The following is a 15,867-nucleotide window of genomic DNA, read 5'->3' as shown; positions in this document are numbered from 1 at the left end:
GTCATGAATGAAAGCAGATGGGTTGGTGCTTTGGAAGTCACAAACCTAAGTAGCTATTCATCATCAGATCAGCAGGTTTGTCTACTCTGACACTGGGCGGCAGTGTTTTGTACACAAACTGATCAGGGTTGGCATAAGACACGCTTGTCACAAAAAGAAGACCTGCAATGATGAGTAGAGAAAGAAAAGGAAGAGAAGGAGAAAAAGTTAAGCAGAGAGCAGGAAAAAAATAGATAGTTCCATGCAGTCCAGCTAAAGCGCTTGCTACTACAAATAAAGGACAGTAAAGATTTAAATACAAATTTTAATCTGTTTAATTATGGGGTATTTTAAAATTCAGCCAAATTATTTAATTCGTTTTAATCTATTTTAAATTTTGTATCTCTGTGTTTTATCTTCTGGCTGTTCACCGCCCTGAGTCCTTCGGGAGAAGGGCAGTATAGAAATTTAATAAAATAAAAAGAAATAAATAAGAAACACACAGTGATAGTATACAGCAGGGGTTGGCAAACTATTTCAGTAACAGGCAGGATCCTGCTCCTCCTCTGACCCTGTGGGAATGACTGGCAGGTTTACAGGCCAAGGAACATGATATGATAGCCAACAGATCAGGGGTATCAAACCCACGTCGTCACAGAGTCATCACATGATGTATCGCGACTTTTTTCCCTTTGCTAAACTGGGCATGGGCGTGGCCAGTGTGTACTACACCTGGCCTGTGGGCTGCGAGTTTGACATCCTTGCAATAAACGGTAGAGGCCTCCCAGCAAGAGGCTGCCAATAGGCTGCCACCACCCAGACAATCTGCCCCCGACCCTCAGCCTAACACCTCTCTCCAGGAGCTCAGTTGAGACTCATGCCTGGCAATCAACTACCTGCCTGCTTGTCCATTCTTTGCATGTAGGCCATAAAAAAAACAAGCAGCAGGCTGGATTTGGTCCATGGTCACAGTTTGCCAATCCCGGTATAGAACATTAACCAAGAAACAGGATAGCCAATAACAGGTTTCTCCAACTTGGCATTCTCTACATGCCGTGGAACTACAATTCCCAGAATTCCAATGGTCATGGTAGCAGGGAGGTTTATGAATTGTAATTCCAATATATGTCCATGTTAGAAAGCCAAGTCCAGAGATAACACTTTCTGGAATGTAAATAAAGTGATATTTGTTTGTTTTTTCATTAGCAAATACTACTAAATGAAATTGCCATACTTATTTTTTTTTTATCCCATTTGTGGAAAACTATTTTATGCTGTTTTTTCCCCAGCTTTCAGTTTCATGTTCCATTCTGGCTGTGAAAACAGTTTTACTGTAGATGTCCCCTGTACCAGCAATATAGGAACCATTGACACACGCAATAACACACTTAGAAAAGATTCAACTCAATTCCCGGCGTCTCCAGCGAAAAGAATGAAGCATCATAAATAAAGATCTTTCCTCACAGACAGTCACAACAAGTCCTATGTTTTACTTACGGTATCAGGATCCAGTGTAGTATAGCCACCAAAGCTATACAAAGCTGTGGTTATTTTTTACTCTTTACCTTAATAAAAACTATTTTGCTTTAAAAAGTGGCATCCATATGGTCATTCTGCTGAACCCATGTTCAATGCCTCCCACCTTCTCAGCATTTATAAGCAGGTTATTAATTCCCATACAATGCAGAATTCTATCAAGACAGTCATTAAACGTTTCAAGGAAGCCCCAGGGGTTAAGCTGATGGTTCTGGAATGTTGCTTCAATGCTTTTGCTACAGATACATTTGCATCCTGTTCAGCAACCAGCAATTTATAGAACCCCCTGAGGCTTTGTGTTTGAAATAGAGCTACTGATCCTCAAACCATAGTCTCGCAAGAGAGAGAGGGTTGTTAAATCACAGCGTAAGAATGCCCAAGTTGACAATTGCACCTCTTATATCTTTCTTCATCTTAGTGGCTCTTAAGGATTCTACAGCCAGGATGCTATCTGTACTTCGGACGAGGCCTAAAAATGGCAGCATGAATGGCTAAAGCTTTGATCAAAATTCAAGGTTTCCGTCACTTTGTTACCTTCTGGGAGCATTTGAGCTTGGCCATTCGGACGGCCATTTTCCCTTTCAGTTCTCTGAAGAGCTTAATCCTACCTAAATAACTGTTAGCAGGAACCGGAACCAGGGACTCCTTTCGCAGGCTTTCACCCCCAACTTCATAAGGCCCATCATCAAAGATGCCCATTTCATCAAGGGTGTGATTCTTTTGCTCTGCACGCACCACGCCTAGAAGAATGAAATGGCAAAACAGAACAAAAACAAAAGATGGGATGATTGTTAAAGGATGGGGAACATTAAATAAAATAGTTGTAAAATGGAAGGAGCAAAGAAACACCTATGAATGGATGTGACCACAATTGAGCCCACTTCTATCCTTGGTTTGAATACAATGACATAATGAATGGCACAAAGAAAGATTCTGAAAAATAGGATCGGGGTGATATGAACAAAAAAAAAAAAAACAACCCCCCCAAAATCTGCATATTGTATTGGTAGTAGACATGTGGCATGTACACACCTCAAAATGCACTCCGCTTGAGAGAATGGGATGGGTTGCAGAGCCTGGATTATTTTGGCAAAATCAAGTTTGCTAAAGAGATAGGAAAGAACAGAAAGAGTAAGAGAAGAGGAAGGGAAATTAGAGCTTTTCGAGAGTAGAGAAAGATGAGAAAGGTACAGAGATGCCCAGAGAATTAAAATGCAGATTGGAAATGAGCATGAGTTACTTTAAGCTTTTGGAGAGGGGAGGTAGAAGGAATCAGTTTCATAACTAGAATACTGAGTACTTGGGACAATCAGAAAGTCATTTCTTTCCCCTTAAATTTAAAAGGAGAAAAGGGCACCTTGGAGCCTAACATACATGAAGCAAACTGACAAAAGCAAAGCTTCCTTGTGGCCTGAGTCACTTCCAAAGCCCCGTTGAGAGGGAGGCCTCCTGAAAGACATAGAAGAAGCATGGGCCATCAGCTGAGTAACAGTTTTAGTACAAAAGGAATTGGCTTCTGTGCTGTCAAATTGTTCCTCTAGATAAAGTTTTCCATTGCTATGTGGAGATGCAGGAATTAGATTGGTGGCTTAGCGATACAAATCAGATGCTCTACTACAAAACAATACTCTGCCCTATTGGTTTTGAACGTTTCCCCTCCCATGACTACTATCATCTATTTGCTATCCCATCTTACATTGTTTAGGTGGCTGCAAGTGGAATAGAAGGAATAGAAATATGTTCCTTTTATGAATTCGCTGTAAAGAAATCATCTTAGGAACCAAATTATGGGAGGTAAGAGCTGTGACATAAACATTAAAATCAACAGGCACTTCAAGAGCTGGTGTACAACATAATAAAGCTGTACAATAATGTCAACTGTGCCTGAGGTGTATCAATGCTGGAACAATAATCGAGAACTGAAAAAGCTGAGGCAATTCCAGAATGGAAATTAATTTAGGCATTGATAAGTTAAAACATAAAAATCACATGATCTTAACCTCTTTGTGCCTCAAGTCAGCCTTTTTGAATTTAAAAGCGCAAAGTTCAAAGTGTAAAGATATTCCAAATACAAGCAGCACTTAATCTTGTGTCTAGACTTCTCAGGAATCATAAACCTTTCCTGCCATGCCTAATACAGATGTTGCATGTTTTTTTGTAATTCTCTGAGGGAGAGTGGAGAGTTTTGATTGGCATGGCATGGCAAAACTCTTTTAAGAGCTTTGCATTCTCAACAGCCCAAGTGCCGATGCCAAAGCAAATCTATCTGTGGGATTTATAGGAATGTTCCTCAAGCCACAGAGAGGAGGTGTAGCTCCATGTCATTAAAAAATGCTTTGCAAAGAGAAGGTGACAGCATGTCTAGCGAACAGGATCAGATCACAGGTGACAGCAAATGAAGAAGCAGAACAGCAAGACCTGCTGAAACTCTGTAGAATTTGGGAAGTCAGAGCAAACAGTAGAAACAGAGATGAACCAATACTTTCATTCAGTCTAAATCAGCTTTTCATGGTTCCCTATGTTCTCCTCCTATAACTAAGAAGGCAGGGAATGAAGTTGGGGCCAGTTTCTGCTGAATTCTGGTTACAGGCAGTCCTCCGCTTTCAACGAGCTGTTAATGGCCATTCAAAGTTAAGCCTCAGAAAGAGTGTTTATGGCCCATGAAGCACTTCCCATAACACTTCTGGCCGGTGAACAATATTACTCTTCCTCCTGGCAGTCACCTGACTGCATTTTGGATACTTAGCAATCAGCTTACATTTACGACCAATTGCTAAGCCCCCCCCTAATCATGTGATTGCCATGGGGAAGTCAGCAAGAAATGATGCAAGCATTAGTAAAATATCCATCATTCAAATGTTCTGTCAAATAAAACTCTCCACTAAGCATAACTGGGACGCAGTGGCTCAGTGGCTAAGATGCTGAGCTTGTCTATTGAAAGGTCGGCAGTTCAGCAGTTCGAATCCCTAGTGCCGCGTAACAGGGTGAGCTCCCATTACTTGTCCCAGCTTTTGCCAACCTAGCCATTTGAAAGCGTAAAAAATGCAAGTAGAAAAATAGGGACCACCTTTGGTGGGAAGATAACAGCGTTCCGTGCGCCTTTGGCGTTTAGTCATGCCGGCCACATGACCACAGAGACGTCTTCAGACAGCGCTAGCTCTTGGGCTTTGAAACGGAGATGAGCACCGTCCCCTAGAGTCGGGAACGACTAGCACATATGTGCGAGGGGAACCTTTACCTTTAAACATAACTACTTCCATTCACGTTTTTAGAAAACGTGTTTAGAAACATTTCTACACTACTGAATAGACTGAACAATATTCTCTCAGAAAAGAAACAGGATTTTTCCATGACCAGGTAAAAAGCCTTAAAACTAAACATGGTGGCAGCAACTACTTGAAATTTAAATACAGCAAATCTGATACCTTATCTCAGAAAAAGTCCAATTTTCTTGACAAAAACCCAGTATGTGGAAAGGTAAGCTTTCACTTGAAACCATCTTGCGCCAAGGCACAAAGATTGTACAGGGTTTATATGTCAGGCACAGGTGTACACTGCAAGGATTTATCACAAGAAGAAAAAGGCAAAGCAGAGGAAAATTCCACAGCTGTCGTTATAACAAAGAACACAAGAAAAACATATACTGCTTGGACAGAGAAAAAGGAAAATGGTGGGGAGGAAAGGTGGGAGCGAGTTGTATTTTACAGCTTCTCTGCATAACTAAGATGGGACAAAGCCATGGGCTCTCCGGCTTAATCACCAAATGAAATTCAGCAGGTTTCTCTCTCTCTCCTGATTACTTTGGCTTTCAAACCAATTTTCTTCTCAATGAGGTTAATGGAGTTTCAGTTGATACGGAAAAAAAAAAACAGCAATAATCCAGGCGATTTATGTAAATGCCTCCTGATCTGCATGTTGAATGTGTGTGTTATGTGTGCATATACAGACATATATAGATATTCTCTTTGCATAAACCTCTGCGGGGCTTCAACATCAATCCTGTATATTTTTATTTATTTATTTATTAAATTTGTTTGCTGGCCGTCTTGTCATGAGGCGACTGCAAAAAGATGCTTTGCGGGAGAGAAGGACACCCTTGGTTCACCCGTTGGTGCCTCACTTGTGAAGCTGCATCTTTTCTTGGGCACAGATGGGACCCACATGATCCCCAGAAAAACATCTTTAAGCTAAATTTTACTACTATCTGTTCTGAAGCACCTTGTCACCGTCTTCCTTAATTCAATCTCTCTGTTTAAGAGCACAGGTAGTCCTCAACTTACTACCACAATTGAGCACAACATTTCTGCTGTTAAGTGAGACATGTGTTGAGTTTTGCCCCAGTTTCTTGCCACAATTGTTAAGTGAATCACTGCGGTTGTTAAGTTAGTAACCCAGTTGTTAAGTGAATCTGGCTACCCCATTGACTCTGCTTATCAGAAGGTCACAAAAGGGGATCACATTACACAAGACACAGCAACCGTCATAAATACGAACCAGTTGTCAAGCATCTGAATTTTTATCCTGTGTCGTAACTTTGACACAGTTACGTCATTAAATGAACTACGGTAAGTCGAGGACTATCTGTAATATACCAGAAGCTCTTCTTCAATTTTTAGATGAGTAGCATAAAAGAGTAGTACATCATGGTTTTCAGCAATGGTTATTATTCCGTAGGAGACAGTATATACAATCTGGAAATGGACAATGGGAATGATAGGAAAATAAAGAGGTTATACCTTTCCAGTTATAGGTCCCTGGTGCACCAAATACAATGTAATGATTATCTCTGGTAAATGTGGCTGCAACACCTTGCTGGCAGGAGCCAAATTTCTCATGCCCTCTCAATCGGCCGTCACAGAAACTCCATTCCCCGCCATCCATATACTCATTGACGGAAATGGAAAGATCCTGACTCAGCACGTAGCACCTCCCGATGATGTCTCGGGTTTCCTGTTCCGTGTTGACATAATACCTTTTCTCATAGCGATGTGCACAGGTCTGTAAAGCATCAAAAGCAAATTCGATCAGTCAACAGATCTGTCTCCTCTACAAATGAACAGGGCTGATTTTCCAAACAATTAACTCTGCACAGAAAGGTCTTGTAAATAAGCGTGTCTTTGCTTTAACCAGACTGAATAGTATCTTAAATGCATTTTATAGCTTTCGCTATAAAATGTAACAGTGCACTTCCTATCTTACGTACACTGCTTTGTTAACTGCACCTTTGGAATAGTTTATTTCGTTTTGTTTATTTTAGTCGTCTATATATCCATGTGCCTTGTGTGTAAGGTCCATAAATAAGATATGAGAGCACTCAAGACTGGTTCCCAACTCAAACGATCACAACTTTGCAAATCCTTTGAAAGAGAGGCTGCACAATACTCAGGAGGCCACACAAAACGCGCCACTTTCCAAATCACTCAAGTAGGCACATCTTTTTCCAAGCTTGTGTGATTGCTCAGGAACCTGTCCCTGTCTCCGTACATGCATGCATATACTGTCACTTCACTTCATTTCATAATTCAAAAAGAAAAGATACATACAGCCCTAAAAATTAAAAAGAAAATCAAAAGCACAACTACAACCTTAACTTCCGACAATCAAAGTCAGTAGAGGTCCCAAGTCCCAATCACATGAATTGTGCTGGCAGGTCCAAAGTCACAATCACATGATGTCTCACTTAACAGCCACACCTGGAACTGCTGTTATTGTAAGTCAGCATGATTATGTGATGTTTTGCTCAACAACTGTTTTGCTGCACCAATTGTCAGTGCCAATTAGGGTTGTTAAGTGAGGAGTACCTGCACCTATAAAATCAAAATAATTCTAAAGACTTGTCAATGTCAAAACCCCCCCCCCAAAAAAATAATCCTAAAGATTTGTCAGTGTCAAAAAAACCAACAATGTTGAGGCTCAGAGAACATTCTGAAAACTTACCACAATTTTTCCACCTGGCCCCTGACTTCGCACAGTTACACCCATCCATTGATCTTCTTTGCTTTCTTTTCTCGGGTCAGCTAAAAAAAAAAAATCATTGCAAAAAAAGTTTCATCTATTTCTACTATTCCTTTCTAAATAGTTTCTGTACAATTATGTGCAAATTATTATTTTCACTATGGATTCATTGAATATTATTTATACCTGCAATAGTCTGTAGATGGCACTGTTTGTCTACAATATCAGTACAAAGTTTTCACTGATCAACACTACATTTAGACCGGAGATATCATTATAGTATAAAATGTGTAATGGAGTCATATAGTAAAATAGTAAAGAATGAAGGTGTTCTTTGCTCGTATTTCTCTTCTTCATACTATTCCTCTTTCTGTTTGTTAGGTACTTCCCCCACCCCACCACAACAATGAATCAAGACTCCATGTTCATTGAACATCCTCATTTCTCATTCCGTTCTTGGGAATCTGTGTTAAGTCTAGAAAACTCAGAAATTCTTTAACTCTGCTGGTACATCATATGCTATTTTTAACACATAACAACTGATGGTCAGGGAATTGACATCACACTAATATCTATCTATCTCTCTATCTCTATCAGGGTGGATAAAAATCAATGATTTTTTTTAAAAAATCAAGAAAATCAGATTTTTTTGATTTAAATCGGATTTTTTTGATTTAAATCGGATTTTTTTTATTTTTATCGAATTTATTTTAATAAAAAACTTTTGGGGTAAAAATCTATCTAAAGGTATTTTTCTATATAAGATACATAAATAATTTAGTTTATTCAGCATGAAATGGAGCTTAGCTATGTAGCATGAGGCTGTATATTCTGCAACACTGGGACTATCGGTGAGTCAACAGTGGGTCAAAGGAGTAGCAGAGATGACAGTTGCTCTTTAAAAATTATGATTTAAATCGAGTTGATTTAAATCAAGCCTTTTTACTACTGATTTAAATCATGATTTAAATTGTGATTTAAATCAACTCGATTTAAATCAAATCCACCCTGATATCTATCTATCTATCTATCTATCTATCTATCTATATGCAAGATACATTTTTTTCCGGGACTATATATACTTTTTGAAGCATCTATGAAACTGACTCCTCTATCATTTACTTGAACTACATGTAGTTTTGAAAGAGCAAAACCTGCTCAAATTGCCTCTACCCAAAAACCTGTAACAATGAAAATGGAAGCTGGAAAAACTAGATAGGGGATTGTAGCCACGTTTAAAAGTTATAATTAAAAAGAAATAAATTATAACTGCCAAATTGAATTTTCCCAAGAGGTTCCTAAATAAATATTTTTATTCTGCCTAGAAAAAAACAAACAAACAAAGGTCCAGCTAGCTCACCTGTCTCATCAAATTTGATACGTGTGCAGGGTAGTTCTGGAGTTTCGATGTTGCAGCTGAACAAACCTCCGGTTCTATTGGCTTGTTGCATTGGGAAAGCCTTTTGGCGAGGTGCACCAACCAGCAAGCTGTGGAAAAAAGATTAGAAGAATGTAATGGGGAACTGACAGCTGAAGATGCAAATAAGACATCACCTCACATACTTATAAAACATTACATCCACATATGTAGATAGTACCCCATCATTATCTCTCTGGGCCAGATATCAGAGTTGTATCTCCTCTTCCCTACAAAAAAAACACTTTTTCTGTTTTGAAAAAAAAAACAATATAGGCAATCCTCAATTTACGACCAAAATTGAGCCCAAAAATTCTGTTGCTAAGTGAAGCATTTGTGGACTGAATTTTGCCTCGTTTTACGAACTTTCTTGCCACAGTTATTAAGTGGGTAACCCGGTTGTTAAAGGAACCTGGCTTCTCCATTGACTTTGCTTGTCGGAAGGTTGCAGAACTGGATCACATGACCCCGGGACACTGCAACCGTCATAAATATGAGTCAGTTACCAATTTGGATCACAGGACCGTGGGAATGCAGCAACGGTCATAAATGTGAAAAATGGCCATAAGTCACTTTTTTCAGTGCTGTTGTAACTTCGAACAGTCAATAAATGAACTGTTGTAAGTCGAGGACTACCTGTATTGGCATTCTTTAGCTTGCTTTAATTTCTTTTTTAGGTATGGTTTTGCACCAGCTGCGTGTGTAAATTTTATAGAGAAGACCAAGTCCACTCTTTGCCTCAAGGTTTTCAGCTTTGATTTTCTTTGCCTGATTTATAGAGCCACCCATCTCACATAAGGGACTTTGCTTAGAAGATTAGACAACTGACAAACTAACCAAATATAAACATACACACCAGCACCCACAGATAAACAGTTGACTCCATTCACCATCTGTATGCTCACCTATCTGCCTAACCAAAACTCCTGCAAAAACAATCAACGCCTTCTAAGAGGCCAACAGAATTAGAAATGGGGCAAAAATAACCAGTGTCATTCAAATCTTCACAGGGCAGTGTTGCCACCAAAAAGACATGATCCTTATATTCCAAGATCTATAGATCCTATCAGAAGAAATGCTCATTCCCGTATAATTTCACTGTCCCCAGTTTCCCAAATATATGCTGCCACACTAATCCAACTCCTTTTGAGTTTAGGAAGTTCCTTCAAGAATTTGCTAATTTTGGGACCTCACCTGAAATACAAGTAGTCCTTGACTTATAACCATTTGTTTAGCAAATGTTTGAAGTTACAACAGTGCTGAAAAACGTAATTTATGACCCATCCTAGAAGTTATGACCATCAAACCACCCCCGCAGTCATCAGTCACAATTTGAGTGCAAGCAATGGGCTCACATTTTCAACAGTTACAACATACTGTGGTCACATGATCACAATTTGTGACCTTACCTGTTGGCTTCTGACAAGGAAAATCAATGGGTTGATTTGCTTAACAGTGGTGTGATTCACTTAATGACCACCTCATTTGCTTAACAACTGTGGTAAAAATTTGATGATTATGGTCCATTTAACAAACCACAGCTAATAAATAAATAATAACTTTATTGTCATTGTATCTGTATACACAGTATACCCATACAACGAAATTTACTTAACACCCAAAGACCAGGTCCAACACACATAACAATCCCCAAACACACTCCCACCCACCACAAATTCCCCACCCCTAAACCACCCAACATCCACACAATAGACAACAGACCAAGTAACTAATATTTCTAAGGTGCAGATGATAGATGACAGCCAGGCCTAAAATACATCTTAATGCGAGCATTAGTGCAAAGAGGCAACCACAGATATAAGTGTATCTCCTGATTAAAAGGAGTGAAGTAAACCTACAACACAGGAGAAAAGCTATAGAAACAGTAGCTGCAACTATTAATGTCTGAATACATGATGCATCTCATTGGGTACCATGTTGTTTCGCTTCATTTCATCCTATTCAGATACTTCAAAAATATTCCCAAATGATAACTCCGGTGTCTCCAAGTAAAGCTAGGATCACATATTGAAACCTGTGCTATCATTGGCTTTTAAATCAGATGAGAAAACCACACATTAAAGTGAAATGAATCATTGTGCTGTGTTTTCACATGTAGTGAATGGATCTTGTTTATCTCTTATATATTTAGTTTAAAGAGGGGGAATCACAAAAAAATGTTTATGTGATACGTGTATGGTCAGGCTACTGAAGCAATTCTCATAATAGATGGCACAATGAGCATAAACTGTACATACACATTACTTTAAAAAAAACTTTGCATGTTTTAAGAATTAGAAACAATTGGCCCTTTAATGCTTTTTCTCCTTTTAACAAAACTCCAGCACAGCGACAAGCAAGCAGGACAGAAAGGTGAACATTTCCCAGAATCTCTACAATGGACATGGTTTTTGTTGGCCTTGTCAGCACCAAGGGGAAGCAAAGAAGAATAAATATTAGTGGAACTGACAAGAAACTCTGTGAGTTTTGCCAGACAGAAAGAACAGAGCAAGAAATTCATATGTGTAAAGCTGATAAGTTCATCACACACACATGTTCTCACACACGGGACTAAAGGGTAGAAGGGTTACAATCTGAATGAAAGCCATCCCTTAGTGTTAGAATCTGCTGGAAAGAAGCATGGTGGCTTAGGGGCTAAAAAATGCACATTATTTAAAACAGAAAATAATGTTCAGTATTTTATATACACTGTGTATGCACATATATACACACTATAGAGCAGTAGTCCCCAACCTTTTTATCGCCGCGGCCCGCTGAGCGCGCGCAGGGGTGGGGGCACGGCCCAGGAGCTTTTGCGCACGGCCCATTGCGCACGGCCCAGGAGCCTTTGCGCTGCAGCGTTCATGTTCCCCGGCCGCTGCACGGCCCGGTGCCAGGTACTCCACGGCCCGGCACCGGTCCGCGGACCGGGGGTTGGGGACCACTGCTATAGAGGAATCAGGAAAACAATTATAAATCCTTGGCACAAAACTATCACTATGTATGGAACATTTTTGCATGTATACACCTGAGCAAATCATCTCAAAAGTGCTTCAGGAAAGTATGAATGAGAGCCAACCAAATGTAGTACTCTAGCTTCTCTTTGGGATCTGCAATATATTGAAAATATAGTCTCAGGTAAGAAGACTCTCAATTTAGCAGAAAAGCATATATGCATTTCATGCTAAATGTTCCAAAATCTGTCCCCAGTCATCAAGTTAATAGTTAAAGGGCTAATCAGAATTGGAAGTTCTGATCCCCACAGCAGCTTCACATATTCCAGTTTTACTGGTGAATTTTTGAACTTCCAGGGAAGAAATGGCTGAGGATAGCTCTGCTAAGAATAGAGTCAAAACTGTGGCAGAATAAAGAGACAACGAGCTCTTCATAACTTCTCTCTGGACAGGGAGAGAACTTGAGATCACCCACCAGTGCTCCAGACAGTTGTTGCTCCTTGTGAGGAGACTGTAAAACAGAGGTCTCTGGTGGACTTAGAGCTCTGAGAGATAAGGGAATGCCATTTTAGCTAAAGCTGCAGTTGATCTCTTTTCAAAGGACATTGTGTTTGCATATTTCCTTTTTTAAACACTTTTGGAAATTGCTTGTTAACTGCTTTTCAGCTGTTAGGAACATTTGGAGCCAAAGTCTGAAAACATCATATGAATCTCCTTCAATCCTTAGGAAAAAAAATTAAATACAGGTTTAAGGACTTAAATTACTTTTGAGAGGGGGAATAAAAAGGGTGACTAGAATGATGATTGATTTTACAAACGTACCAAAAATTCAGATGGATTTGAAATAAGATTTTGAATTAATTATAAGAATCCTTCCCATTGGAAAGTGAATATTCAAGAATTTGAATTCTTAATAAAAATGATAGGATGGGACATGAAAATTGACAGGAGGTAACCAGAAGGAACTGAAGATTACAGTTAAAGAAGAAAAACACTTAAAGTTTACTTACTAATGCAGAATGAAGTAAATACTTTAACATTAGATACGTTTAAGGATATTTGTGAACAACAAACCCAGAAATTAATTTTAGGAGTTTCTCCCATTATAGATAGATTGTCTTTAAAACATGATGAGTCTATGAAAGAGATCCGCGATCTCTAAGTATGATATGTACAATCTTATGGAAGAGGAACAAAGTAGAAATTCTACTTTCAGTGCAACTGATCTGAAAGTAGGTTTTTAAAAGACAGAATCATATGGAACAAGTGAACTGGATCTTTCTTGCAGTAGATTTACAAAGGAGATTTGTTAAAGTCTTGATGAGTTTTGTGAGAAATTGTGAGACAAAGAAAAAAAAATGAAAATAAATCAAGACCTGGGACATTATTGGAATGTCAGATTAGATCAGATTAGAGATTTGAAGGAATATGAGAGAAGTGATAAATTGCTAAAATTGTTTATACTCACGATGAAGGGGGAAGTAATGTTTATATTTCTTTTTTTGTTACTAAATTATTATTATTTCTCTATTTTTCTTTCTTTTCTGCACTTAGTTCTTTTCATTCATTCATGCATGCATGCATCATATGCTTGATTTATGTGTCCCCATCTCCATTTCATGTTATGCCACACTTGGAATGGCTTCTTATTGGTTTAATGCTCCAGAGCAAATCATAACTTATTTAAGGGCCACCAACCCAATTTTACACCTCATCTTAAACCAAAATAAAATGAACTAACCATACCATGGTGCAGAGCAATGCGTGATTGCTTCTGTCAGACTAAATACTTCATTTTTATTTGTCCAACTCCTCTTGACTTTTATTACATCCACCTCTTCACTTCCTGGGAAAAGGACATGCTTAAGTTCTTTTCAGATATGTCTCCTTGAAAATTAATTTCTCTAAGAGCACATTCCAGCAGGATTTATTTCCTAATAAGTGTGCATATGACTGGAATAAAAGCAATGTACTAAAATAGTCAGTGGCTGTCACTACCTTAAAATATATAAACTTTTTTTTCCATTGTACAAAAAATAAGTACAAAGAGAAAAATATTTATAAGATGTTGCTGATTTTGTTTTTAAGAAAAAGCAAATAACAAAGGAAGAATCAAGGTGAAATTTATCACGTTATTTTTAGGCATGCTAAGAGCAACTAGCTGCCAGGTTTGGGTGTTTCCCAGACAAATATGTGTTTCCTTTTGAATTCCAATCCACACAGACAGTGTGTGAATGTGTCAAATTGATTGGGTTTGTCTCAGGAAAATGTGTAGGGCAATTCAAAAATGTCTTAATCGCTTGGGGTTCATTTGAAGCAAATGGTTGTAAAGACTTGACCAATGCTGGGGTGAATAAAATAATTTTAGGTATCAGTAAATTGAAGGCTCTCCAGAGGTTGCTGATCTGTATCTGCCAGAATCCTTCACCATTGCCCTCCTGGCTCCACTGAATGGACAGCTGTAGTTCAGCCAAGTTTGCAAGGTTTTCTGGGGTTTATTCAATTAACCATCTTGGAAACAGACTGCTGAACTAGATGGGCTAGGGATCCAATCCACCAGGAAGTTCTTGAAGCGGTCCTGATGTATTAATGTGTTATAAGGCAATATATTTAGCCAGAAGCAAGCCATAAAATTCTCCATCCCAGCCTTTCTTAGACGTGCCCATCAGAGATATATTTCATCTAATAGCAAACCCTAAGATTGGCAGGAAGATATTCTGGACTACAGTAAACCCTATTCAAAACCAATCACGCAAGTCATAACAAAGTTTAAGTGATGTGTGTGTCATGACACCATTGCACAAAGAATCTTCCAACTCTTAATCTTCAGGAATTACGCAGATTATTTTTGGAATGTTTACAACCAGGGTATACGGTAAGAAAATATCCTAACTATTTGTCAATAGTGTCAGGAAATCAAAGTTGCCTCCAAATTGGAATCTTTTTCTTGGAAACAAAGCATGATTCAACTGACGTACAAAAAAGGATATATATACATTTCCTTCTTTGGTTCGCCTGATTATCCCTGATCCTCCCACAGCAGAGGTCTTCAGAGCAAACTGGAAATTTTCATACAAGACATTCAAGCAATAATAGGAATGCAGTGATTCTTTCAGACAACAACAACAACAACAACAACAACAACAACAACAATAATAATAATAATAATAATAATAATAATAATAATAATAATAATAATAATTTTATTTCTATACCGCCCTTCTCCCAAAGGACTCAGGGCGGTGTACAGCCTGATTAAAAGCACAAAGACAAACAAAATTTAAAAATAATTAAAATTATTAAATAATTGGCTCAATTATAAAACCCCCAAATTTAAAATCCCACATTTAAAACCAATTAAAATCTTTACATTGATAGCCCGGCCTGGCGGAACAAGGTTTTGAGAGCACAGCGAAATACAGGGAGGTCGGAGATCTTACGCATTTCTGGGGACAGTTCATTCCAAAGGGCAGGGGCTCCCACAGAGAAGGCCCTCCCCCTGGGTGTCGCCAGCCGACATAATTTGGCCGATGGCACCCTGAGGAGACCCTCTCTGTGGGAGCGGACTAGCCAGTGGGAGGCTACTGGTGGCAGAAGACGGTCTGGAAGGTACCCAGGTCCAATGCCATGGAGCGCTTTAAAGGTGGTAACAAACACCTTGAATCACACCCGGAAGACCACAAGAATAAGAGTGGCTGTTACGGGTAATAGACTATCATTCATCTTGGATAGTAAATGACACTTTCCATTGTCAGCTGCTAAATTATTCATCTTTGATAAGGGATATGGACTCCAGTAATGCATTATCTGTCCTGCCACTTCTCCAGGTACGCTAAACTACAAACAGTTGTGCACAATCTTTACTCAGACCAAGGGCTATTCTTGGCTTTTGAACAGCATGCTGGGAGTTGAAGCAGAACAGGATAAAAAAGGAATAAAGAAGATTAATCAACTAAAATGTGATTAAACTAAAAGTAAATGTTATTCATTAAACAGTGTCAATATGATTATTCTCCAAATACGATT

The 15,867-nt window shown here is 38.8% G+C and overlaps 1 protein-coding gene across 2 annotated transcripts in view; it reads right to left on the bottom strand.

Annotated features, from left to right (window-relative positions):
* The window catches only part of ITGA6 (integrin subunit alpha 6), a 72,337-nt gene that overhangs the window by 35,439 nt on the left and 21,031 nt on the right, over nucleotides 1-15,867 (bottom strand). For both annotated transcript variants that reach the window (XM_034427444.2, XM_034427435.2), the window contains exons 2-5: nucleotides 8,831-8,958; nucleotides 7,453-7,532; nucleotides 6,252-6,513; nucleotides 2,124-2,255 (exon numbers count right to left, since the gene is read on the bottom strand). In XM_034427444.2, coding sequence (XP_034283335.2) covers nucleotides 2,124-2,255; nucleotides 6,252-6,513; nucleotides 7,453-7,532; nucleotides 8,831-8,958 — 602 coding nt within the window. The remainder of the gene's footprint in view (nucleotides 1-2,123; nucleotides 2,256-6,251; nucleotides 6,514-7,452; nucleotides 7,533-8,830; nucleotides 8,959-15,867) is intronic.

Source organism: Pantherophis guttatus, chromosome 1 (assembly GCF_059756535.1).
Source record: "Pantherophis guttatus breed Tessera chromosome 1, ASM5975653v1, whole genome shotgun sequence".
NCBI classification, from domain to species: domain Eukaryota; kingdom Metazoa; phylum Chordata; class Lepidosauria; order Squamata; family Colubridae; genus Pantherophis; species Pantherophis guttatus.
This window is presented reverse-complemented; position numbering and strand designations above follow the sequence as displayed.